The sequence below is a fragment of the Bombina bombina genome, chromosome 6 (assembly GCF_027579735.1).
Source record: "Bombina bombina isolate aBomBom1 chromosome 6, aBomBom1.pri, whole genome shotgun sequence".
NCBI lineage: Eukaryota > Metazoa > Chordata > Amphibia > Anura > Bombinatoridae > Bombina > Bombina bombina.
In genome coordinates, this window is record NC_069504.1 from 413,307,767 (window position 1) to 413,335,544 (window position 27,778).

At 40.9% G+C, this 27,778-nt stretch overlaps 1 protein-coding gene across 1 annotated transcript in view; it reads right to left on the minus strand.

Moving 5' to 3' along the window:
- RBM27 (RNA binding motif protein 27) overlaps positions 1-27,778 on the minus strand; it is a 647,841-nt gene that overhangs the window by 586,784 nt on the left and 33,279 nt on the right. The window contains exon 6 of the mRNA XM_053719279.1: positions 7,550-7,722. Coding sequence (XP_053575254.1) covers positions 7,550-7,722 — 173 coding nt within the window. The remainder of the gene's footprint in view (positions 1-7,549; positions 7,723-27,778) is intronic.

A 27,778-nucleotide genomic window follows, 5' to 3' on the forward strand; every position in this document is an offset into this window, starting at 1 on the left:
TAAAAACTTAATTTTTTTTACTTCTCCCAGTTTATTTTTCTGTAGTGCAGCGGTTCCCTTCCGCTCCCGCCCCGTGCACGCGCCCGCCCGCCGCCCCCCGTGCACGCGCGCGCTCCCGCCCCTCCCGCCCCCGATCCCGCCCCCCTCCACTCCATTCGGCACATCGATGGCCGACCACCCGCCTCCCAGACTTGCTTCCACCCACCAACGATACCGGCCACCGATGTCCGGTGCAGAGAGGGCCACAGAGTGGCTCTCTCTGCATCGGATGGCCAAGGGGGGTTATTGCAGGATGCCTCGATATCGAGGCATCACTGCAATAACCGGAAAGCAGCTGGAAGCGTGCAGGATCGCTTCCAGCTGCTTTCCAGACCAAGGACGTATGCCACACGTCCTCGGTCATTAACTGTCTTTTTTTTGAGGACGTGTGGCGTACGTCCTTGGTCATTAAGGGGTTAACGAATAGCCAAGAAGTGGGGTGATAAAAAAGTGCGAAAGCATATAAAATAAGGAATTGGAATAGTTGTGCTTTATACAAAAAAATCATAACCACCACAAAAAGGGTGGGCCTCATGGACTCTTGCTAATATGAAAGAAATTAATTTATCAGGTAAGTTCTTACATAAATTATGTTTTCTTTCATGTAATTAGCAAGAGTCCATGAGCTAGTGACGTATGGGATAATGACTACCCAAGATGTGGATCTTTCCACGCAAGAGTCACTAGAGAGGGAGGGATAAAATAAAGACAGCCAATTCCTGCTGAAAATAATCCACACCCAAAATAAAGTTTAATGAAAAACATAAGCAGAAGATTCAAACTGAAACCGCTGCCTGAAGTACTTTTCTACCAAAAACTGCTTCAGACGAAGAAAACACATCAAAATGGTAGAATTTAGTAAAAGTATGCAAAGAGGACCAAGTTGCTGCTTTGCAAACCTGATCAACAGAAGCCTCATTCCTAAACGCCCAGGAAGTAGAAACTGACCTAGTAGAATGAGCTGTAATCCTTTGAGGCGGAGTTTTACCCGACTCGACATAAGCATGGTGAATTAAGGATTTCAACCAAGATGCCAAAGAAATGGCAGAAGCTTTCTGACCTTTCCTAGAACCGGAAAAGATGACAAATAGACTAGAAGTCTTACGGAAAGACTTAGTAGCCTCAACATAATATTTCAAAGCTCTAACAACATCCAAAGAATGCAACGATTTCTCCTTAGAATTCTTAGGATTAGGACATAATGAAGGAACCACAATATCTCTACTAATGTTGTTGGAATTCACAACCTTAGGTAAAAATTCAAAAGAAGTTCGCAACACCGCCTTATCCTGATGAAAAATCAGAAAAGGAGACTCACAAGAAAGAGCAGATAATTCAGAGACTCTTCTGGCAGAAGAGATGGCCAAAAGGAACAAAACTTTCCAAGAAAGTAATTTAATGTCCAATGAATGCATGGGTTCAAAAGGAGGAGCTTGAAGAGCCCTCAGAACCAAATTCAAACTCCAAGGAGGAGAAATTGACTTAATGACAGGTTTTATACGAACCAAAGCTTGTACAAAACAATGAATATCAGGAAGATTAGCAATCTTTCTGTGAAAAAAAACAGAAAGAGCAGAGATTTGTCCTTTCAAGGAATTTGCGGACAAACCTTTATCTAAACCATCCTGAAGAAACTGTAAAATTCTCGGAATTCTAAAAGAATGCCAGGAAAAATGATGAGAAAGACACCAAGAAATATAAGTCTTCCAGACTCTATAATATATCTCTCTAGATACAGATTTACGAGCCTGTAACATAGTATTAATCACAGAGTCAGAGAAACCTCTTTGATCAAGAATCAAGCGTTCAATCTCCATACCTTTAAATTTAAGGATTTGAGATCCTGATGGAAGAAAGGACCTTGTGACAGAAGGTCTGGTCTTAACGGAAGAGTCCACGGCTGGCAAGAGGCCATCCGGACAAGATCCGCATACCAAAACCTGTGAGGCCATGCTGGAGCTACCAGCAGAACAAACGAGCATTCCTTCAGAATCTTGGAGATTACTCTTGTAAGAAGAACTAGAGGCGGAAAGATATAGGCAGGGTGATACTTCCAAGGAAGTGATAATGCATCCACTGCCTCCGCCTGAGGATCCCGGGATCTGGACAGATACCTGGGAAGTTTCTTGTTTAGATGGGACGCCATCAAATCTATTTCTGGGAGTTCCCACATTTGAACAATCTGAAGAAATACCTCTGGGTGAAGAGACCATTCGCCCGGATGCAACGTTTGGCGACTGAGATAATCCGCTTCCCAATTGTCTATACCTGGGATATGAACCGCAGAGATTAGACAGGAGCTGGATTCCGCCCAAACCAGAATTTGAGATACTTCTTTCATAGCCAGAGGACTGTGAGTCCCTCCTTGATGATTGATGTATGCCACAGTTGTGACATTGTCTGTCTGAAAACAAATGAACAACTCTCTCTTCAGAAGAGGCCAAGACTGAAGAGCTCTGAAAATTGCACAGAGTTCCAAAATATTGATCGGTAATCTCACCTCCTGAGATTCCCAAACCCCTTGTGCCGTCAGAGACCCCCACACAGCTCCCCAACCTGTAAGACTTGCATCTGTTGAGATTATAGTCCAGGTCGGAAGAACAAAAGAAGCCCCTGAATTAAACGATGGTGATCTGTCCACCACGTCAGAGAATGTCGGACAATCGGTTTTAAAGATATTAATTGAGATATCTTTGTGTAATCCCTGCACCATTGATTCAGCATACAGAGCTGAAGAGGTCGCATGTGAAAACGAGCAAAGGGGATCGCGTCCGATGCAGCAGTCATAGGACCTAGAATTTCCATGCATAAGGCTACCGAAGGGAATGATTGTGACTGAAGGTTTCGACAAGCTGAAATCCATTTTAGACGTCTCTTGTCTGTCAAAGATAGAGTCATGGAAACTGAATCTATCTGGAACCCTAAAAAGGTTACCCTTGTCTGAGGAATCAATGAACTTTTTAGTGAATTGATCCTCCAACCATGATCTTGAATTAACAATACAAGTCGATTCGTATGAGATTCTGCTAAATGTGAAGACTGAGCAAGTACCAAGATATCGTCCAAATAAGGAAATACCACAATACCCTGTTCTCTGATTACAGAAAGAAGGGCACCGAAAACCTTTGAAAAAATTCTTGGAGCTGTAGCTAGGCCAAACGGCAGAGCCACAAACTGGTAATGCTTGTCCAGGAAAGAGAATCTCAGGAACTGATAGTGAGCTGGATGAATCGGAATATGCAGATATGCATCCTGTAAATCTATTGTAGACATATAATGCCCTTGCTGAACAAAAGGCAATATAGTCCTTACAGTTACCATTTTGAATGTTGGTATCCTTACATAACGATTCAATATTTTCAGATCCAGAACTGGTCTGAAGGAATTCTCCTTCTTGGGTACAATGAAGAGATTCGAACAAAACCCCAGCCAGTGTTCCAAAACTGGAACTGGCATAATTACTCCAGCCAACTCTAGATCTGAAACACATTTCAGAAATGCTTGAGCTTTCACTGAGTTTACTGGGACACGGGAAAGAAAAAATCTCTTTGCAGGAGGTCTTATCTTGAAACCAATTCTGTACCCTTCTGAAACAATGTTCTGAATCCAAAGATTGTGAACAGAATTGATCCAAATGTCTTTGAAAAAACGTAACCTGCCCCCTACCAGCTGAGCTGGAATGAGGGCCGCACCTTCATGTGGACTTAGAAGCTGGCTTTGCTTTTCTAGAAGGCTTGGATTTATTCCAGACTGGAGATGGTTTCCAAACTGAAACTGCTCCTGAGGATGAAGGATCAGGCTTTTGTTCTTTGTTGAAACGAAAGGAACGAAAACGATTATTAGCCCTGTTTTTACCTTTAGATTTTTTATCCTGTGGTAAAAAAGTTCCTTTCCCACCAGTAACAGTTGAGATAATAGAATCCAACTGAGAACCAAATAATTTATTACCCTGGAAAGAAAGGGAAAGTAGAGTTGATTTAGAAGACATATCAGCATTCCAAGTTTTAAGCCATAAAGCTCTTCTAGCTAAAATAGCTAGAGACATAAACCTGACATCAACTCTGATAATATCAAAAATGGCATCACAGATAAAATTATTAGCATGTTGAAGAAGAATAATAATATTATGAGAATCATGATCTGTTACTTGTTGCGCTAAAGTTTCCAACCAAAAAGTTGAAGCTGCAGCAACATCAGCCAATGATATAGCTGGTCTAAGAAGATTACCTGAACACAGATAAGCTTTTCTTAGAAAGGATTCAATTTTCCTATCTAAAGGATCCTTAAAGGAAGTACCATCTGACGTAGGAATAGTAGTACGTTTAGTAAGGGTAGAAATAGCCCCATCAACTTTAGGGATTTTGTCCCAAAACTCTAATCTGTCGGACGGTACAGGATATAATTGCTTAAAACGTTTAGAAGGAGTAAATGAATTACCCAAATTATTCCATTCTCTGGAAATTACTTCAGAAATAGCACCAGGAACAGGAAAAACTTCTGGAATAACCACAGGAGATCTAAAGACCTTGTCTAAACGTTTAGATTTAGTATCAAGAGGACCAGAATCCTCAATTTCTAATGCAATTAGGACTTCTTTAAGTAAAGAACGGATAAATTCCATTTTAAATAAATATGACGATTTATCAGCATCAACCTCTGAGACAGAATCCTCTGTATCAGAAGAATCATTAGAATCAGAATGATGATGTTCATTTAAAAATTCATCTGTATAAAGAGAAGTTTTAAAAGACTTTTTATGTTTACCAGAAGGAGGAATAACAGACATAACCTTCTTAATGGATTCAGAAACAAAATCTCTTATGTTATCAGGAACACTCTGAACATTAGATGTTGAAGGAACTGCAACAGGTAATGGTACTTTACTAAAGGAAATATTTTCTGCATTAACAAGTTTGTCATGACATTTAATACAAACAACAGCTGGAGGAACAACTACCAAAAGTTTACAGCAGATGCACTTAGCTTTGGTAGTTCCAGCACCAGGCAGCGATTTTCCAGTAGTATCTTCTGACTCAGTTGCAACGTGGGACATCTTGCAATATGTAATAGAAAAAACAACATATAAAGCAAAATTTATCAAATTCCTTAAATGACAGTTTCAGGAATGGGAAAAAAATGCCAGTGAACAAGCTTCTAGCAACCAGAAGCAACTAATAATGAGACTTAAATAAAGTGGAGACAAATTTGACGCCCACAATATTTGGCGCCTAAATGCTATTAGCGCCAAAAATGACGCCACATCCGAAACGCCGACATTTTTGGCGCGAAAAACGTCAAAAATGACGCAACTTCCGGCGACACGTAAGACGCCGGAAATAGAAAAAAAAAATTCGCGCCAAGAAAGTCCGCGCCAAGAATGACGCAATAAAATGAAGCATTTTCAGCCCCCGCGAGCCTAACAGCCCACAGGAAAAAAGTCAAATTTTAAGGTAAGATAAAAATGATATATTCAAATGCATTATCCCAAATATGAAACTGACTGTCTGAAATAAGGAAATGTTGAACATCCTGAGTCAAGGCAAATAAATGTTTGAATACATATATTTAGAACTTTATAAAAAAGTGCCCAACCATAGCTTTAGAGTCACAGAAAATAAGACTTACTTACCCCAGGACACTCATCTACATGTTGTAGAAAGCCAAACCAGTACAGAAACGAGAATCAGCAGAGGTAATGGTATATATAAAAGTAATCTCTACGACCGATAACAGAGAACCCATGAAATAGACCCGTAGAAGGAGATCATTGAATTCAAATAGGTAATACTCTCCTCACATCCCTCTGACATTCACTGCACGCTGTGAGGAAAACCGGGCTCCAACCTGCTGCGGAGCGCATATCAACGTAGAATCTAGCACAAACTTACTTCACCACCTCCATAGGAGGCAAAGTTTGTAAAACTGATTTGTGGGTGTGGTGAGGGGTGTATTTATAGGCATTTTGAGGTTTGGGAAACTTTGCCCCTCCTGGTAGGAATGTATATCCCATACGTCACTAGCTCATGGACTCTTGCTAATTACATGAAAGAAACATACTTACCAAAAGACACCCCATCCACATATAGCAGATAGCCAAACCAGTACTGAAACAGTTATCAGTAGAGGTAATGTTATATGAGAATATATTGTTGATCTGAAAAGGGAGGTAGGAGATGAATCTCTACGACCGATAACAGAGAACCTATGAAATAGACCCCCGTTAGGGAAATCATTGCATTCAAAAGGTGATACTCCCTTCACATCCCTCTGACATACGCTGTACTCTGAGAGGAATCGGGCTTCAAAATGCTGAGAAGGGCATGTCAACGTAGAAATCTTAGCACAAACTTGCTTCACCACCTCCATAGGAGGCAAAGTTTGTAAAACTGAATTGTGGGTGTGGTGAGGGGTGTATTTATAGGCATTTTGAGGTTTAGGAAACTTTGCCCCCCCTGGTAGGATTGTATATCCCATACGTCACTAGCTCATAGACTCTTGCCAAATACAAGAAAGAAATGTAAATTTTTAATCAAAACGGCTGATTTGTAAACTTCGATGAATTAAAGTGCCCGTTTTTAATAGTATTTTTAAAAAACGGGCTTTCATTCACCAAAGTTTACCTTCACTTTAAGCATATCAAAGAACACAAAGAAAAACATATTTAGTTCTTACATTTTAAATTAATTGTGAGCCAAAAAGATGAAGGAAAAGAAAGATGTTGTTTCAAATCTAGTTTTATAGTCAAATATTTTATTCTCACTTCTTTATGGATTCATTGCATGAGGGAGCAAAGCTAAAAAAAAAAATATATAAAGTAAATATGTTCTTCTAAATTCCAATTAGCATTTTTATTGCATAACTTAGGTGTAATAGACTCATAAATGTTGAGAAGGTAAACTGATGCAAGACATGGAATCAAAACATTTGTGTGAAATATTTAGGAAATAATGAAACCCATCCAGTTCTTTACCATGTACACTACATAAAACATGGCAGCTTTTTCCAATATTTAGATATCGCTACAATCGAAAAGTACTGAAATAGATGTTTAAAATGTGGAGTATATAAAAAAAAAAAAAAAAAAAAAAAATGAAAAACCGGCTATAGCATAGGGGGGTGCCACATGGCTTAGCAGCAAAGGGGTTAAAGTACAGTTGTACACAGAGGTACTTCCTGTTAGCTTCAAAGTCAGCTATAACAATCCAAATCTGCTTTTATGCAAAAATCATTTTACATTTTTTTTTTAAATAGTGACTGTTCATGACAAAACTAAAAAATGTCTATGTCCTATTATTAACACACCAATAATACAACTACAGTAAATTTGAAAAAAAATTGAAGCCTAAGTTTGATGCTCCAGAAATAATATCAAAATACTATAAAAGTTTTGGAACATTTACCAGTTGACTAGATAAGCAGAAGGCTGGATGAAAAGAATTAGTGTGACCATTACATACATAAGCTAATGCTAGCCGTTCATATAAAATCTACAGATTGCTGCACAGTGTACCTCTATTCCTGATTAATTCCCGCTCTCTGCTTCTTCCTCTGCTGCGACTCCGACTTCTATTTGTAGGTTTGCTTTTAGGGGGACTTTTGCTTCTCCCCCTCCGCCAGTTGTATTTGTCTCTGTGTCTGTCATATTCCCTCCATTTGCCTTCATCCCTGGTCTTTTCTCGAATCCTATGTTGAAAATACAGTCACTTAAAAGCATACATTTACAAGGTTGTACAGAAAAAAATAGACTTGATGTATAGTTTACAATACAGCAATGTCAACATTGCTTCACTTGGAATGCATGATTTGATGTAATGTAGTTTATAAAAAATGGGTAGTAAAGTGAAAAAGGAAATTTATGCTTACCTGATAAATTGATTTCTTCTACGATATGACGAGTCCACGGATTTCATCCTTACTTGTGGGATATCATCCTCCTGCTAACAGGAAGTGGCAAAGAGCACCACAGCAGAGCTGTAAATATAGCTCCTCCCTTCCCTCCACCCCCAGTCATTCGACCGAAGGTTTTAGGAAGAGAAAGGAAAAGCTAAAAAGGTGCAGAGGTGACTGAAGTTGTAAATTAAAAATATAATCTGTCTTAAATTGACAGGGAGGGCCGTGGACTCGTCGTATCGTAGAAGAAAACATAATTTATGCTTACCTGATAAATTCCTTTCTTCTGTTGTGTGATCAGTCCACGGGTCATCATTACTTCTGGGATATAACTCCTCCCCAACAGGAAATGCAAGAGGATTCACCCAGCAGAGCTGCATATAGCTCCTCCCCTCTACGTCAGTCCCAGTCATTCGACCAAGAATCAACGAGAAAGGAGTAACCAAGGGTGAAGTGGTGACTGGAGTATAATTTAAAAGATATTTACCTGCCTTAAAACAGGGCGGGCCGTGGACTGATCACACAACAGAAGAAAGGAATTTATCAGGTAAGCATAAATTATGTTTTCTTCTGTTATGTGTGATCAGTCCACGGGTCATCATTACTTCTGGGATACCAATACCAAAGCAAAAGTACACGGATGACGGGAGGGATAGGCAGGCTCATTATACAGAAGGAACCACTGCCTGAAGAACCTTTCTCCCAAAAATAGCCTCCGAAGAAGCAAAAGTGTCAAATTTGTAAAATTTGGAAAAAGTATGAAGCGAAGACCAAGTTGCAGCCTTGCAAATCTGTTCAACAGAGGCCTCATTCTTAAAGGCCCAAGTGGAAGCCACAGCTCTAGTGGAGTGAGCTGTAATTCTTTCAGGAGGCTGCTGTCCAGCAGTCTCATAGGCTAAACGTATTATGCTACGAAGCCAAAAAGAGAGAGAGGTAGCAGAAGCTTTTTGACCTCTCCTCTGTCCAGAGTAAACGACAAACAAGGAAGAAGTTTGGCGAAAATCTTTAGTTGCCTGCAAGTAGAACTTGAGGGCACGAACTACATCCAGATTGTGTAAAAGACGTTCCTTCTTTGAAGAAGGATTTGGACACAAGGATGGGACAACAATCTCTTGATTGATGTTCCTGTTAGTGACTACCTTAGGTAAGAACCCAGGTTTAGTACGCAGAACTACCTTGTCTGAGTGAAAAATCAGATAAGGGGAATCACAATGTAAGGCTGATAACTCAGAGACTCTTCGAGCCGAGGAAATAGCCATTAAAAACAGAACTTTCCAAGATAACATTTTTATATCAATGGAATGAAGGGGTTCAAACGGAACACCCTGTAAAACGTTAAGAACTAAGTTTAAACTCCATGGTGGAGCAACAGCTTTAAACACAGGCTTGATCCTAGCTAAAGCCTGACAAAAGGACTGGACGTCTGGATTTTCTGACAGACGTCTGTGTAACAAGATGGACAGAGCTGAAATCTGTCCCTTTAATGAACTAGCTGATAAACCTTTTTCTAAACCTTCTTGTAGAAAAGACAATATCCTAGCGATCCTAACCTTACTCCAGGAGTAACCTTTGGATTCGCACCAGTATAGGTATTTCCGCCATATTTTATGGTAAATCCTTCTGGTAACAGGCTTCCTAGCCTGAATCAGGGTATCAATAACCGACTCAGAAAAACCACGTTTTGATAAAATCAAGCGTTCAATTTCCAAGCAGTCAGCTTCAGAGAAGTTAGATTTTGATGTTTGAATGGACCCTGTATCAGAAGGTCCTGTCTTAGAGGTAGAGACCAAGGCGGACAGGATGACATGTCCACTAGATCTGCATACCAAGTCCTGCGTGGCCAAGCAGGTGCTATTAGAATTACTGATGCTCTCTCCTGTTTGATTTTGGCAATCAATCGAGGAAGCAGCGGGAAGGGTGGAAACACATAAGCCATCCTGAAGTTCCAAGGTGCTGTCAAAGCATCTATCAGAACTGCTCCCGGATCCCTGGATCTGGACCCGTAGCGAGGAAGTTTGGCGTTCTGGCGAGACGCCATGAGATCTATCTCTGGTGTGCCCCAACGTCGAAGTATTTGGGCAAAGACCTCCGGATGAAGTTCCCACTCCCCCGGATGAAGAGTCTGGCGACTCAAGAAATCCGCCTCCCAGTTCTCCACTCCCGGGATGTGGATTGCTGACAGGTGGCAAGAGTGAGACTCTGCCCAGCGAATTATCTTTGATACTTCCATCATTGCTAGGGAGCTTCTTGTCCCTCCCTGATGGTTGATGTAAGCTACAGTCGTGATGTTGTCCGACTGAAACCTGATGAACCCCCGAGTTATTAACTGGGGCCAAGCCAGAAGGGCATTGAGAACTGCTCTCAATTCCAGAATGTTTATTGGAAGGAGACTCTCCTCCTGATTCCATAGTCCCTGAGCCTTCAGAGAATTCCAGACAGCGCCCCAACCTAGTAGGCTGGCGTCTGTTGTTACAATTGTCCAGTCTGGCCTGCTGAATGGCATCCCCCTGGACAGGTGTGGCCGATGAAGCCACCATAGAAGAGAATTTCTGGTCTCTTGATTCAGATTCAGAGTAGGGGACAAATCTGAGTAATCCCCATTCCACTGACTTAGCATGCATAATTGCAGCGGTCTGAGGTGTAGGCGTGCAAAAGGTACTATGTCCATTGCCGCTACCATTAAGCCGATCACCTCCATGCATTGAGCTACTGACGGGTGTTGAATGGAATGAAGGACGCGGCATGCATTTTGAAGTTTTGTTAACCTGTCTTCTGTCAGGTAAATCTTCATTTCTACAGAATCTATAAGAGTCCCCAAGAATGGAACTCTTGTGAGAGGAAAAAGAGAACTCTTCTTTTCGTTCACTTTCCATCCATGCGACCTTAGAAATGCCAGAACTAACTCTGTATGAGACTTGGCAGTTTGAAAGCTTGAAGCTTGTATTAGAATGTCGTCTAGGTACGGAGCTACCGAAATCCCTCGCGGTCTTAGTACCGCTAGAAGGGCACCCAGAACCTTTGTGAAGATTCTTGGAGCCGTAGCCAATCCGAATGGAAGAGCTACAAACTGGTAGTGCCTGTCTAAGAAGGCAAACCTTAGATACCGGTGATGATCTTTGTGGATCGGTATGTGAAGGTAAGCATCCTTTAAATCCACTGTGGTCATGTACTGACCCTCTTGGATCATGGGTAAGATTGTCCGAATAGTTTCCATTTTGAACGATGGAACTCTTAGGAATTTGTTTAGAGTCTTTAAATCTAAGATTGGCCTGAAAGTTCCCTCTTTTTTGGGAACCACAAACAGGTTTGAGTAGAACCCTTGTCCTTGTTCCGACCACGGAACCGGATGGATCACTCCCATTGTTAACAGATCTTGTACGCAGCGTAGAAACGCTTCTTTCTTTATCTGGTTTGTTGACAACCTTGACAGATGAAATCTCCCTCTTGGGGGAGATAATTTGAAGTCTAGAAGGTATCCCTGAGATATGATCTCTAGTGCCCAGGGATCCTGAACATCTCTTGCCCAGGCCTGGGCGAAGAGAGAGAGTCTGCCCCCTACTAGATCCGGTCCCGGATCGGGGGCTCTCGGTTCATGCTGTCTTTGGGGCAGCAGCAGGTTTCCTGGCCTGCTTGCTTTTGTTCCAGGACTGGTTAGGCTTCCAGCCTTGCCTGTAACGAGCAACAGCTCCTTCCTGTTTTGGTGCAGTGGAGGTTGATGCTGCTCCTGTTTTGAAATTCCGAAAGGGACGAAAATTAGACTGTCTAGCCTTAGCTTTGGCCTTGTCTTGAGGTAGGGCGTGGCCCTTACCTCCCGTAATGTCAGCGATAATTTCTTTCAACCCGGGCCCGAATAAGGACTGCCCCTTGAAAGGTATATTAAGTAATTTGGACTTAGAAGTAACATCAGCTGACCAGGATTTTAGCCACAGTGCCCTGCGTGCCTGTATGGCGAATCCTGAGTTCTTAGCCGTAAGTTTGGTTAAATGTACTACGGCCTCCGAAATGAAAGAATTAGCTAGTTTAAGGACTCTAAGCCTGTCCGTAATGTCGTCTAGCGTAGAGGAACTAAGGTTCTCTTCAAGCGACTCAATCCAAAATGCTGCCGCAGCCGTAATCGGCGCGATACATGCAAGGGGTTGTAATATAAAACCTTGTTGAACAAACATTTTCTTAAGGTAACCCTCTAATTTTTTATCCATTGGATCTGAGAAAGCACAGCTATCCTCCACCGGGATAGTGGTACGCTTAGCTAAAGTAGAAACTGCTCCCTCCACCTTGGGGACCGTTTGCCATAAGTCCCGAGTGGTGGCGTCTATTGGAAACATCTTTCTAAATATTGGAGGGGGTGAGAACGGCACACCGGGTCTATCCCACTCCTTAGTAACAATTTCAGTTAGTCTCTTAGGTATAGGAAAAACGTCAGTACTCGCCGGTACCGCAAAGTATTTATCCAACCTACACAGTTTCTCTGGTATTGCAACAGTGTTACAATCGTTGAGAGCTGCTAAGACCTCCCCTAGTAGTACACGGAGGTTCTCCAATTTAAATTTAAAATTTGAAATATCTGAGTCCAGTCTGTTTGGATCAGAACCGTCACCCACAGAATGAAGCTCTCCGTCCTCATGCTCTGCGAGCTGTGACGCAGTATCAGACATGGCCCTAGCATTGTCAGCGCACTCTGTTCTCACCCCAGAGTGATCACGCTTGCCTCTTAGTTCAGGTAATTTAGACAAAACTTCAGTCATAACAGTAGCCATATCTTGTAATGTTATCTGTAATGGCCGCCCAGATGTACTAGGTGCCAAAATATCACGCACCTCCCGGGCGGGAGATGCAGGTACTGTCGCGTGAGGCGAGTTAGTCGGCATAACTCTCCCCTCGCTGTTTGGTGAAATTTGTTCACATTGTACAGATTGACTTTTATTTAAAGTAGCATCAATACAGTTAGTACATAAATTTCTATTGGGCTCCACCTTGGCATTGGAACAAATGACACAGATATCTTCCTCTGAGTCAGACATGTTTAACACACTAGCAAAAAAACTTACAACTTGGTTATAATCTTTTTTAGCAAAAAAACGCACTGTGCCTCAAAGAGGTACTAACGATTAAATGACAGTTGAAATAATGAACTGAAAAACAGTTATTGCATCAAACTTTAAAACAACACAACTTTTAGCAAAGGTTTGTTTCCCATTAGTAGAAAACAACACTAATTAAATTTGTACATAAGAAAAACAAAACAACGTTTTTTATACACAGTCACTATAAGAATTCTCACAGCTCTGCTGAGAGAATTTACCTCCCTTCAAAGAAGTATGAAGACCCCTGAGATCTGTCAGAGATGAACCGGATCATGCAGGAAATATAAAAGTAGCTGACTGGAATTTTTTGATGCGTAGCAAAGAGCGCCAAAAACGGCCCCTCCCTCTCCCACACAGCAGTGAAGAGAAACGAAACTGTCACAATTAGAGCAAAAAACTGCCAAGTGGAAAATAATGCCCAAATATTTATTCACACAGTACCTCAGCAATGTAAACGATTCTACATTCCAGCAAAAACGTTTAACATGAGAATAGTTATTAAAAGGATTAGTGACCTTTAACACAGTAGTTCCGGTGAAATACCATCCCCAGAATACTGAAGTGTATACATACATGTCATTTTAACGGTATGGCAGGCTTTTCTCATCAATTCCATTCAGAAAATAAAAACTGCCACATACCTCAATGCAGATTCATCTGCCCGCTGTCCCCTGATCTGAAGCCTTTACCTCCCTCAGATGGTCGAGAACAGCAATATGATCTTAACGACTCCGGTTAAAATCATAGTAAAAAATCTCTGTCAGATTCTTCCTCAAACTCTGCCAGAGAAGTAATAACACGCTCCGGTGCTATTTTAAAATAACAAACTTTTGATTGAAGTCATAAAAACTAAGTATAATCACCATAGTCCTCTCACACATCCTATCTAGTCGTTGGGTGCAAGAGAATGACTGGGACTGACGTAGAGGGGAGGAGCTATATGCAGCTCTGCTGGGTGAATCCTCTTGCATTTCCTGTTGGGGAGGAGTTATATCCCAGAAGTAATGATGACCCGTGGACTGATCACACATAACAGAAGAAATCAATTTATCAGGTAAGCATAAATTTCCTTTTCTTCTACAAGATACGACGAGTCCACGGATTTCATCCTTACTTGTGGGATACAATACCAAAGCTACAGGACACGGATGAAAGGGAGGGACAAGACAGAGACCTAAACGAAAGGCACCACTGCTTGAAGAACTTTTCTCCCAAAATAGCCTCAGAAGAAGCAAAAGTATCAAATTTGTAAAATTTGGAAAAAGTGCAGCCTTACAAATCTGTTCAGCAGAAACATCGTTTTTAAAGGCCCATGTGGAAGCAACAGCCCTAGTAGAATGAGCCATAATTATTTCAGGAGGCTGCTGTCCAGCAGTCTCATATGCTAGGCGGATGATACTCCTCAGCCAAAAAAAAAAAAAAAGGAGGTAGCCGTAGCTTTCTGACCCCTACGCTTTCCAGAATAAAAAATGGATAATGAAGATGATTGATGGAAATCCTTAGTCGCCTGCAAGTAAAACTTCAAGGCACAGACCACGTCCAAGTTATATAACAGATGCTCCTTCTTAGGAGGAGGATTAGGACACAAGGAAGGAACAACAATTTCCTAATTAATATTCTTATTTGAAACAACCTTAGGAAGAAATCCAGGTTTAGTATGTAAAACCACCTTATCAGAATGAAATATAAGATAAGGCGAATCACATTGTAACGCTGAAAGCTCAGAAACTCTTTGAGCAGAAGAAATAGCAACTAAAAACAGAACTTTCCAAGATAACAACTTAATATCTATGGAATGCATGGGTTCAAAAACAGAATTTATGTTTACCTGATAAATTTCTTTCTCCAACGGTGTGTCCGGTCCACGGCGTCATCCTTACTTGTGGGATATTCTCTTCCCCAACAGGAAATGGCAAAGAGCCCAGCAAAGCTGGTCACATGATCCCTCCTAGGCTCCGCCTACCCCAGTCATTCGATCGACGTTAAGGAGGAATATTTGCATAGGAGAAACCATATGGTACCGAGGTGACTGTAGTTAAAGAAAATAAATTATCAGACCTGATTAAAAAACCAGGGCGGGCCGTGGACCGGACACACCGTTGGAGAAAGAAATTTATCAGGTAAACATAAATTCTGTTTTCTCCAACATAGGTGTGTCCGGTCCACGGCGTCATCCTTACTTGTGGGAACCAATACCAAAGCTTTAGGACACGGATGAAGGGAGGGAGCAAATCAGGTCACCTAAATGGAAGGCACCACGGCTTGCAAAACCTTTCTCCCAAAAATAGCCTCAGAAGAAGCAAAAGTATCAAACTTGTAAAATTTGGTAAAAGTGTGCAGTGAAGACCAAGTCGCTGCCCTACATATCTGATCAACAGAAGCCTCGTTCTTGAAGGCCCATGTGGAAGCCACAGCCCTAGTGGAATGAGCTGTGATTCTTTCGGGAGGCTGCCGTCCGGCAGTCTCGTAAGCCAATCTGATGATGCTTTTAATCCAAAAAGAGAGAGAGGTAGAAGTTGCTTTTTGACCTCTCCTTTTACCTGAATAAACAACAAACAAGGAAGATGTTTGTCTAAAATCCTTTGTAGCATCTAAATAGAATTTTAGAGCGCGAACAACATCCAAATTGTGCAACAAACGTTCCTTCTTTGAAACTGGTTTCGGACACAGAGAAGGTACGATAATCTCCTGGTTAATGTTTTTGTTAGAAACAACTTTTGGAAGAAAACCAGGTTTAGTACGTAAAACCACCTTATCTGCATGGAACACCAGATAAGGAGGAGAACACTGCAGAGCAGATAATTCTGAAACTCTTCTAGCAGAAGAAATTGCAACTAAAAACAAAACTTTCCAAGATAATAACTTAATATCAACGGAATGTAAGGGTTCAAACGGAACCCCCTGAAGAACTGAAAGAACTAAATTGAGACTCCAAGGAGGAGTCAAAGGTTTGTAAACAGGCTTGATTCTAACCAGAGCCTGAACAAAGGCTTGAACATCTGGCACAGCTGCCAGCTTTTTGTGAAGTAACACCGACAAGGCAGAAATCTGTCCCTTCAGGGAACTTGCAGATAATCCTTTTTCCAATCCTTCTTGAAGGAAGGATAGAATCCTAGGAATCTTAACCTTGTCCCAAGGGAATCCTTTAGATTCACACCAACAGATATATTTTTTCCAAATTTTGTGGTAAATCTTTCTAGTTACAGGCTTTCTGGCCTGAACAAGAGTATCGATAACAGAATCTGAGAATCCTCGCTTCGATAAAATCAAGCGTTCAATCTCCAAGCAGTCAGCTGGAGTGAAACCAGATTCGGATGTTCGAACGGACCCTGAACAAGAAGGTCTCGTCTCAAAGGTAGCTTCCAAGGTGGAGCCGATGACATATTCACCAGATCTGCATACCAAGTCCTGCGTGGCCACGCAGGAGCTATCAAGATCACCGACGCCCTCTCCTGATTGATCCTGGCTACCAGCCTGGGGATGAGAGGAAATGGCGGGAACACATAAGCTAGTTTGAAGGTCCAAGGTGCTACTAGTGCATCCACTAGAGCCGCCTTGGGATCCCTGGATCTGGCCCCGTAGCAAGGAACTTTGAAGTTCTGACGAGAGGCCATCAGATCCATGTCTGGAATGCCCCACAGGTGAGTGACTTGGGCAAAGATTTCCGGATGGAGTTCCCACTCCCCCGGATGCAATGTCTGACGACTCAGAAAATCCGCTTCCCAATTTTCCACTCCTGGGATGTGGATAGCAGACAGGTGGCAGGAGTGAGACTCCGCCCATAGAATGATTTTGGTCACTTCTTCCATCGCTAGGGAACTCCTTGTTCCCCCCTGATGGTTGATGTACGCAACAGTTGTCATGTTGTCTGATTGAAACCGTATGAACTTGGTCCTCGCTAGCTGAGGCCAAGCCTTGAGAGCATTGAATATCGCTCTCAGTTCCAGAATATTTATCGGTAGAAGAGATTCTTCCCGAGACCAAAGACCCTGAGCTTTCAGGGATCCCCAGACCGCGCCCCAGCCCATCAGACTGGCGTCGGTCGTGACAATGACCCACTCTGGTCTGCGGAATGTCATCCCTTGTGACAGGTTGTCCAGGGACAGCCACCAACGGAGTGAGTCTCTGGTCCTCTGATTTACTTGTATCTTCGGAGACAAGTCTGTATAGTCCCCATTCCACTGACTGAGCATGCACAGTTGTAATGGTCTTAGATGAATGCGCGCAAAAGGAACTATGTCCATTGCCGCTACCATCAACCCGATCACTTCCATGCACTGAGCTATGGAAGGAAGAGGAACGGAATGAAGTATCCGACAAGAGTCTAGAAGTTTTGTTTTTCTGACCTCTGTCAGAAAAATCCTCATTTCTAAGGAGTCTATAATTGTTCCCAAGAAGGGAACCCTTGTTGACGGGGATAGAGAACTCTTTTCCACGTTCACTTTCCATCCGTGAGATCTGAGAAAGGCCAGGACGATGTCCGTGTGAGCCTTTGCTTGAGGAAGGGACGACGCTTGAATCAGAATGTCGTCCAAGTAAGGTACTACCGCAACGCCCCTTGGTCGTAGCACAGCTAGAAGGGACCCTAGTACCTTTGTGAAAATCCTTGGAGCAGTGGCTAATCCGAAAGGAAGCGCCACGAACTGGTAATGTTTGTCCAGGAATGCGAACCTTAGGAACCGATGATGTTCCTTGTGGATAGGAATATGTAGATACGCATCCTTTAAATCCACCGTGGTCATGAATTGACCTTCCTGGATGGAAGGAAGAATAGTTCGAATGGTTTCCATCTTGAACGATGGAACCTTGAGAAACTTGTTTAAGATCTTGAGATCTAAGATTGGTCTGAACGTTCCCTCTTTTTTGGGAACTATGAACAGATTGGAGTAGAACCCCATCCCTTGTTCTCTTAATGGAACTGGATGAATCACTCCCATTTTTAACAGGTCTTCTACACAATGTAAGAACGCCTGTCTTTTTATGTGGTCTGAAGACAACTGAGACCTGTGGAACCTCCCCCTTGGGGGAAGTCCCTTGAATTCCAGAAGATAACCTTGGGAGACTATTTCTAGCGCCCAAGGATCCAGAACATCTCTTGCCCAAGCCTGAGCGAAGAGAGAGAGTCTGCCCCCCACCAGATCCGGTCCCGGATCGGGGGCCAACATTTCATGCTGTCTTGGTAGCAGTGGCAGGTTTCTTGGCCTGCTTTCCCTTGTTCCAGCCTTGCATTGGTCTCCAAGCTGGCTTGGCTTGAGAAGTATTACCCTCTTGCTTAGAGGACGTAGCACTTTGGGCTGGTCCGTTTTTACGAAAGGGACGAAAATTAGGTCTATTTTTTGCCTTGAAAGGCCGATCCTGAGGAAGGGCGTGGCCCTTACCCCCAGTGATATCAGAGATAATCTCTTTCAAGTCAGGGCCAAACAGCGTTTTCCCCTTGAAAGGAATGTTTAGTAGCTTGTTCTTGGAAGACGCATCGGCCGACCAAGATTTCAACCAAAGCGCTCTGCGCGCCACAATAGCAAACCCAGAATTCTTAGCCGCTAACCTAGCCAATTGCAAAGTGGCGTCCAGGGTGAAAGAATTAGCCAATTTGAGAGCATTGATTCTGTCCATAATCTCCTCATAAGGAGGAGAATCACTATCGAGCGTCTTTACCAGCTCATCGAACCAGAAACATGCGGCTGTAGCGACAGGGACAATGCATGAAATTGGTTGTAGAAGGTAACCCTGCTGAACAAACATCTTTTTAAGCAAACCTTCTAATTTTTTATCCATAGGATCTTTGAAAGCACAACTATCCTCTATGGGTATAGTGGTGCATTTGTTTAAAGTGGAAACCGCTCCCTCGACCTTGGGGACTGTCTGCCATAAGTCCTTTCTGGGGTCGACCATAGGAAACAATTTTTTAAATATGGGGGGAGGGACGAAAGGAATACCGGGCCTTTCCCATTCTTTATTAACAATGTCCGCCACCCGCTTGGGTATAGGAAAAGCTTCTGGGAGCCCCGGCACCTCTAGGAACTTGTCCATTTTACATAGTTTCTCTGGGATGACCAACTTTTCACAATCATCCAGAGTGGATAATACCTCCTTAAGCAGAATGCGGAGATGTTCCAACTTAAATTTAAATGCAATCACATCAGGTTCAGCCTGTTGAGAAATGTTCCCTGAATCAGTAATTTCTCCCTCAGACAAAACCTCCCTGGCCCCATCAGACTGGGTTAGGGGCCCTTCAGAGATATTAATATCAGCGTCGTCATGCTCTTCAGTATCTAAAACAGAGCAGCCACGCTTACGCTGACAAGGGTTCATTTTGGCTAAAATGTTTTTGACAGAATTATCCATTACAGCCGTTAATTGTTGCATAGTAAGGAGTATTGGCGCGCTAGATGTACTAGGGGCCTCCTGAGTGGGCAAGACTCGTGTAGACGAAGGAGGGAATGATGCAGTACCATGCTTACTCCCCTCACTTGATAACAAAGTACAAAAACGTTTTAAAATAAAACCGTTACTGTCACTTTAAATTTTAAACTGAACACACTTTATTACTGCAATTGCGAAAAAACATGAAGGAATTGTTCAAAATTCACCAAATTTTCACCACAGTGTCTTAAAGCCTTAAAAGTATTGCACACCAAATTTGGAAGCTTTAACCCTTAAAATAACGGAACCGGAGCCGTTTTAAACTTTAACCCCTTTACAGTCCCTGGTATCTGCTTTGCTGAGACCCAACCAAGCCCAAAGGGGAATACGATACCAAATGACGCCTTCAGAAGTCTTTTCTAAGTATCAGAGCTCCTCTCACATGCGACTGCATGCCATGCCTCTCAAAAACAAGTGCGCCACACCGGCGCGAAAATGAGGCTCTGCTTAAGCTTTGGGAAAGCCCCTAAGGAATAAGGTGTCTAATACAGTGCCTGCCGATATTATTATATCAAAATACCCAGATAAAATGATTCCTCAAGGCTAAATATGTGTTAATAATGAATCGATTTAGCCCAGAAACAGTCTACAGTCTTAATAAGCCCTTGTGAAGCCCTTATTTATGATCGTAATAAACATGGCTTACCGGATCCCATAGGGAAAATGACAGCTTCCAGCATTACATCGTCTTGTTAGAATGTGTCATACCTCAAGCAGCAAGAGACTGCACACTGTTCCCCCAACTGAAGTTAATTGCTCTCAACAGTCCTGTGTGGAACAGCCATGGATTTTAGTTACGGTTGCTAAAATCATTTTCCTCATACAAACAGAAATCTTCATCTCACTTGAGGAATCATCTTGGGCATCATTGTCATTATCACATAAATCACATTTATTTAAATGAATAGTTAAACACTAAAAAACTCTAAGCCATCTCCGTGGAGATGTTGCCTGTACAACGGCAAAGAGAATGACTGGGGTAGGCGGAGCCTAGGAGGGATCATGTGACCAGCTTTGCTGGGCTCTTTGCCATTTCCTGTTGGGGAAGAGAATATCCCACAAGTAAGGATGACGCCGTGGACCGGACACACCTATGTTGGAGAAAGGAACCCCTTGAAGAACTCGAAGAACTAAATTCAAACTCCAGGGAGGAGTAATTGGTCTAAATACAGGCTTAATTCTAGGTAGAGCCTGACAAAGACACTGAACATCTGCCAAACGTTTATGAAGCAAAACTGACAAAGCAGAAATTTGTCCCTTTAAGGAACTTGCTGATAACCCTTTCTCCAAGCCTTCTTGGAGAACAGACAGAATCCTGGGAATCCTAACTTTACTCCATGAGTAACCCTTGGATTCACACCAATAAAGATATTTACACAATATCTTATGATAGATTTTTCTAGTGCCCGGCTTTCGAGCCTGTATCAAAGTATCGATGACCGAATCAGAGAATCCTCGCTTAGATAGAATCAAGCGTTCAATCTCCAAGTAGTCAGCTGCAGAGAAAACACAATTTATGCTTACCTGATAAATTTATTTCTCTTGTGGTGTATCCAGTCCACGGATCATCCATTACTTGTGGGATATTCTCATTCCCAACAGGAAGTTGCAAGAGGACACCCACAGCAGAGCTGTAATATAGCTCCTCCCCTAACTGTCATAGCCAGTCATTCGACCGAAAACAAGCCGAGAAAGGAGGAACCATAGGGTGCAGTGGTTACTGTAGTTTAAATTTAAAAATTACCTGCCTTAAAATGACAGGGCGGGCCGTGGACTGGATACACCAGAAGAGAAATAAATTTATCAGGTAAGCATAAATTGTGTTTTCTCTTGTAAGGTGTATCCAGTCCACGGATCATCCATTACTTGTGGGATACCAATACCAAAGCTAAAGTACACGGATGAAGGGAGGGACAAGGCAGGAACTTAAACGGAAGGTACCACTGCCTGTAAAACCTTTCTCCCAAATATAGCCTCCGAAGAAGCAAAAGTATCAAATTTGTAAAATTTTTAAAAAATATAAAGCGAAGACCAAGTCGTCGCCTTGCAAATCTGATCAAAAGAAGCCTCATTTTCAAAAGGCCCAAGTGGAAGCCACAGCTCTAGTGGAATGAGCTGTAATCCTTTCAGGAGGCTGCTGTCCATCAGTCTCATAGGCTAAGCGGATTAAGCTTCTTAGTCAAAAAGAAAAAGAGGTTGCCGAAGCCTTTTGACCTCTCCTCTGTCCAGAGTAGACAACAAACAAAGCAGATGTTTGACGAAAATCTTTAAAGCACGGACCACGTCCAGATTGTGTAACACAAGGATGGAACAACAATCTCTTGATTGATATTCTTGTTAGATACCACCTTAGGTAAGAACCCAGGTTTGGTACGCAGGACTACCTTATCCGTATGAAAAAACATAATTTATGTAAGAACTTACCTGATAAATTCATTTCTTTCATATTAGCAAGAGTCCATGAGCTAGTGACGTATGGGATATACATTCCTACCAGGAGGGGCAAAGTTTCCCAAACCTCAAAATGCCTATAAATACACCCCTCACCACACCCACAATTCAGTTTAACGAATAGCCAAGAAGTGGGGTGATAAAAAAGTGCGAAAGCATATAAAATAAGGAATTGGAATAATTGTGCTTTATACAAAAATCATAACAACCACAAAAAAAGGGCGGGCCTCATGGACTCTTGCTAATATGAAAGAAATGAATTTATCAGGTAAGTTCTTACATAAATTATGTTTTCTTTCATGTAATTAGCAAGAGTCCATGAGCTAGTGACGTATGGGATAATGACTACCCAAGATGTGGATCTTTCCACACAAGAGTCACTAGAGAGGGAGGGATAAAATAAAGACAGCCAATTCCTGCTGAAAATTATCCACACCCAAAATAAAGTTTAATGAAAAACATAAGCAGAAGATTCAAACTGAAACCGCTGCCTGAAGTACTTTTCTACCAAAAACTGCTTCAGAAGAAGAAAATACAACAAAATGGTAGAATTTAGTAAAAGTATGCAAAGAGGACCAAGTTGCTGCTTTGCAAATCTGATCAATCGAAGCTTCATTCCTAAACGCCCAGGAAGTAGAAACTGACCTAGTAGAATGAGCTGTGATCCTCTGAGGCGGAGTTTTACCCGACTCAACATAGGCAAGATGAATTAAAGATTTCAACCAAGATGCCAAAGAAATGGCAGAAGCTTTCTGGCCTTTTCTAGAACCGGAAAAGATAACAAATAAACTAGAAGTCTTTCGGAAAGACTTAGTAGCTTCAACATAATATTTCAAAGCTCTAACAACATCCAAAGAATGCAACGATTTCTCCTTAGAATTCTTAGGATTAGGACATAATGAAGGAACCACAATTTCTCTACTAATGTTGTTGGAATTCACAACTTTAGGTAAAAATTCAAAAGAAGTTCGCAACACCGCCTTATCCTGATGAAAAATCAGAAAAGGAGACTCACAAGAAAGAGCAGATAATTCAGAAACTCTTCTGGCAGAAGAGATTGCAAAAAGGAACAAAACTTTCCAAGAAAGTAATTTAATGTCCAATGAATGCATAGGTTCAAACGGAGGAGCTTGAAGAGCCCCCAGAACCAAATTCAAACTCCAAGGAGGAGAAATTGACTTAATGACAGGTTTTATACGAACCAAAGCTTGTACAAAACAATGAATATCAGGAAGAATAGCAATCTTTCTGTGAAAAAGAACAGAAAGAGCAGAGATTTGACCTTTCAAGGAACTTGCGGACAAACCCTTATCTAAACCATCCTAAAGAAACTGTAAAATTCTCGGTATTCTAAAAAAATGCCAAGAAAAATGATGAGAAAGACACCAAGAAATATAGGTCTTCCAGACTCTATAATATATCTTTAACCAATATTTCTCAGGCGAGGTCCAAATACCAAATACATTTTTAGAATCTAATACTATCTTTCTACTTAAACCTGGGAAAGATCCAGTGAACAGGGACTCATATAGACCAATAGCACTGTTAAACTCAGATTATAAGATATTCACATCAATTTTAGCAGCAAGATTACAAGAGGGGATAGCAGATGTCATTCATAAAGACCAAGTGGGCTTTATTCGCAACCGCAGTTCAGCAGCAAAAATTAGGCAATTACTTCTAATTATTGACTACTTTAAGAATGTCAAAGAGAGTACATTGAAAGAACAGTCTGATGCCGCAATATTAGCGGTAGACGCCGAAAAGGCATTTGATCGTGTTAATCATGAGTTCTTATTAGATGCCGTACAACGCTTTGGAATTGATAACAAATTTTATAAACTGGTGGAAAATATATGTTTATATTCATCCACGAGTCTAGTTATTAATGGGCATGTATCAGATACAATTAGAATGGAAAGAGGAACCCGTCAAGGATGTCCTCTTTCACCTCTATTATTCAACCTAGCAATTGAACCACTTGCACTGAAAGTTAGACATCAGATTGAGGGAATAAAAATTCATAAAAAAGAGGTGAAGGTCTCCCTATATGCCGATGACCTGCTACTATATATCTCAAACACATCGTCAAATATTCCCAAATTTAATAAAATAGTAGATTTATACGGTCGATGCTCAGGATATAAAATAAACAACACAAAGTCTGAACTATTGTGGCTGAGGAAAATGAAAGATTCCTGCACAAAACATCCTTACAAACTAGTTACAAGTTCCTTTAGGTATCTAGGAATCATAATATCAGATAATCCTAAAGATTGGTACTCTCTAAATATATCTCCTATATTAAAACAAGCTCTGAGCTATATGAAGAATTGGCAACATCTGCCACTCTCCATCTCAGGGCGAATAGCTCTTTACAAAATGACTATCCTTCCTAAGATTCTCTATATCTTGCAGAACCTTCCTGTTCTGATTAAAATATATGATATAAAGAAATTTAATTCTACTCTTAGAAGTTTTATATGGTATTCAAAAAAACCTAGAATTTCACTTCAAAAACTAGCCTTCCCTAAACAATATGCCGGACTGGCACTCTCTGATCTGCATTCCTATAATCTTGTTTTTCTAGGTCGTATAGCTTCTGACTGGATAGCAGAAGCAGATTATTTCACAGACAATGATCTTGAGGCAAACATAATATTCCCTCTAATTCCACTATCTTTGCTGCACTTGTCTTATAACTCTATTCCTAAACAAGTAAAGAAGTTTAAAACAATCTTTATAATCATTAAGGCGTGGAAAAAGATTGGAGCAAAAGTTGGAATTAACACAGATATACCTAAACATCAAACCCTTATTGGTAATCCAGAATTCCAAGAAGGAACTTCTTCACCCATTCTGATGAAATGGAAGAGGCAGGGAATATACTATGCACGACAAGTGGTTAATTTTGAGACGGGGAACATTAAATCCTTTGAAGACTTAAAACAAGAATATAGCTTGGATAATCATGACTTTTTTACATATCTGCAAGTTAGACACTACGTAACGCAATTAATTCATAAGTTCCAGTGGAACTGGACATGGGGTAGGTTAGGGAATTGGCCAGTTCTGATTAAAGCCGGACTTACCTCTATCTCTTCATGGTACACATATATGGTAGGGTTTAAGGGTGAAGAGTGCGTCAAACAAATAGCTCAAAAATGGACAAACCTCTTTATGATTAATATTGATCATAAGAAGCAGGTTTTACGTTCTATAGTCTTACTTTTTGAGACCACAATAGCTGAGACTTGGAGGGAGTCCCATGTGAAACTCATACACTTAACATACTATTCCCCAGATAAAGGTTATAAATGGCATAATACAAACTTTAATAGCTGCCCCAAATGTAGATTACCAGCGGCCGACATAATTCATGTATTATGGTCTTGCCCTAAACTGCAACAACTCTGGCTCAAAATAGAATTTTGGATAGAAAAAGTCTTAAAAATAACTCCTCTAAAGCTTACAGGCATAGATATAATTTTCTTGAAAGATAAGAGTCCAACTTTAAAAGAAGTAAGAATAATAAATCTAATCATTTTAGCAGCTAGAAATTTGTTATTTAAGGACTGGAAGCACAATATTATACCATCAATAACAGAGATTAAAAACTATCTTAGGAAACAATGTATAGTTGAACAACTAGCAACGAACTTGAATTCGGAGCAAGAGATAACTAGCTTTTTTCGAAAGTGGTCAAGATTTATTAGGATATTCCCCCCTAGCGAGATTGATACTCTAATCTATCCATTTCGGAATACCGAAATTGTGTTATTAGACATATGGTAACTTAACTTATCTTATCTGAACAACAAACAGCTCTTTTTTTTTTTTTTTTTTTTTTTGTTTCCCCCTTCCCTTCCCTCTCCCCCTCAGCTCTGGACATAATTTGATACATTCAAAAGTAAAAGGAGAAAAAGAGAAAAAGAAAAAGGAAAGCAAACAATCTAACACAAGAAATAGTTAAGTTAATCCATTCCAGGAATATTATCTCTCTGGTTTATTTTTGTTATTTTAAAAGGAAAATCCAGCAGACTTATATCTAGTCAGATTGAACTAAGTAGTAACTCATATCAACGGTTCAAGATTAGAAATTTTTTTTTTTTGTCTTTCTTATTGATTTATCGAATTGATGTATTTGATATGAAATTAATATCTTATCATATGTTATCCTTTTAGAAAAATATTATGTTATGAACTCTTTGTTACTATGAAATCTAATGTTATCCCTGCTGATAATAAATAAAAGATGTAAAAAAAAAAAAATTACAAGTCCTATCTGAATAATGAAAGTTTAATTTTTACTAGACTGTCCCTTTAAAGGGTGATGGAACCTAAATTAAACTGTTTAAAACATTTCAATTAGCTTCAGTTAACAATCTCTTGTTATCCTTTGTTAATAATCAAATCTAGGTAGGCTCAGGGGACGCAATGTACAACTGGGAACTATCTAGTGATTGCCAGCTTCAAGCATATTACTCGTCATTGGCTCACCCCATATATTGAGCTAGACCCCAAAAGTGCACTGCTGCTTCTTAGCCTGCTCATAAACAAAGAACACCAAGAAAATGAAGCAAATTTGATCATAGAAGTAAACTGCAAAGATTTTTTCTTTTTTAAATTGTAACAATTTAATTTTGACTTCACTGTCTCTTTAAGGGACATTCTAAACATTGAAAGCAGTGATGCTGAGAATGTGCAGATACAAAAAACAGCAAAATTATTAGACCTACTAGGCAAAAAAATAAATAAAATAGTAATAATTTCAATATACTGTTAAAGGGACACTGAATCCAAAATGTTTCTTTTGTGATTCAGATAGAGCATGCAATTTTAAGCAACTTTCTAGTTTACTCCTATTATCAATTTTTCTCTTGCTATCTTTATATGAAAAATAAGGCATATAAGCTTTTTTCTTGGTTCAGACTCTGGACAGCAGTTTTTGATTGGTGGATGAATTTATCCACCTATCAGCAAGGACCACCTAGGATGTTCACAAAAAATGGGCCGGCATCTAAACTTACATTCTTGCATTTCAAATAAAGATACCAAGAGAATAAAGAACATTTAATAATAGGAGTAAATTAGAAAGTTGCTTAAAATGTCATGCTCTATCTGAATCACAAAAAGGAAATTTATGCTTACCTGATAAATGTATTTCTTTTACGATACGACGAGTCCACGGATTTCATCCTTACTTATGGGATATCGCCTCCTGGTCAGCAGGAGGAGGCAAAGAGCACCACAGCAGAGCTGCATAAATAGCTCCTCCCTTCCCCCCCAACCCAGTCTTTCGACCGAAGTTAGGAAGAGAAAGGAAAAGCCAAGGTGCAGAGTTGACTGAAGTTTGACAAAAATAAAGACCTGTCTTAGAAAATGACAGGGTGGGCCGTGGACTTGTATCGTAAAAGAAATAAATTTATCAGGTAAGCATAAATTTCCTTTTACAAGATACGACGAGTCCACGGATTTCATCCTTTCTTATGGGATACAATACCAAAGCTATAGGACACGGATGAAAGGGAGGGACAAGACAATACAGGAACCTAAACGGAAGGCACCTCTGCTTGAAGAACCTCTCTCCCAAAAACAGCCTCGGACGAGGCAAAAGTATCTAATTTGGAAAATTTGGAAAAAAAGTGTGAAGAGACGACCAAGTTGCAGCCTTGCAAATCTGTTCAACAGAAGCATCATTTTTAAATGCCCATGAGGAAGCCAAAGCCCTAGTGGAATAAACCGTAATTCTTTCCGGAGGCTGCTGTCCAGCAGTCTCATATGCAAAACTGATGATACTCTTCAGCCAAAAAGAAAGAGGTAGCCGTAGCTTTCTGACCCCTACGTTTCCCAGAAAAGACAACAAATAATGAATATGATTGACGAAATTC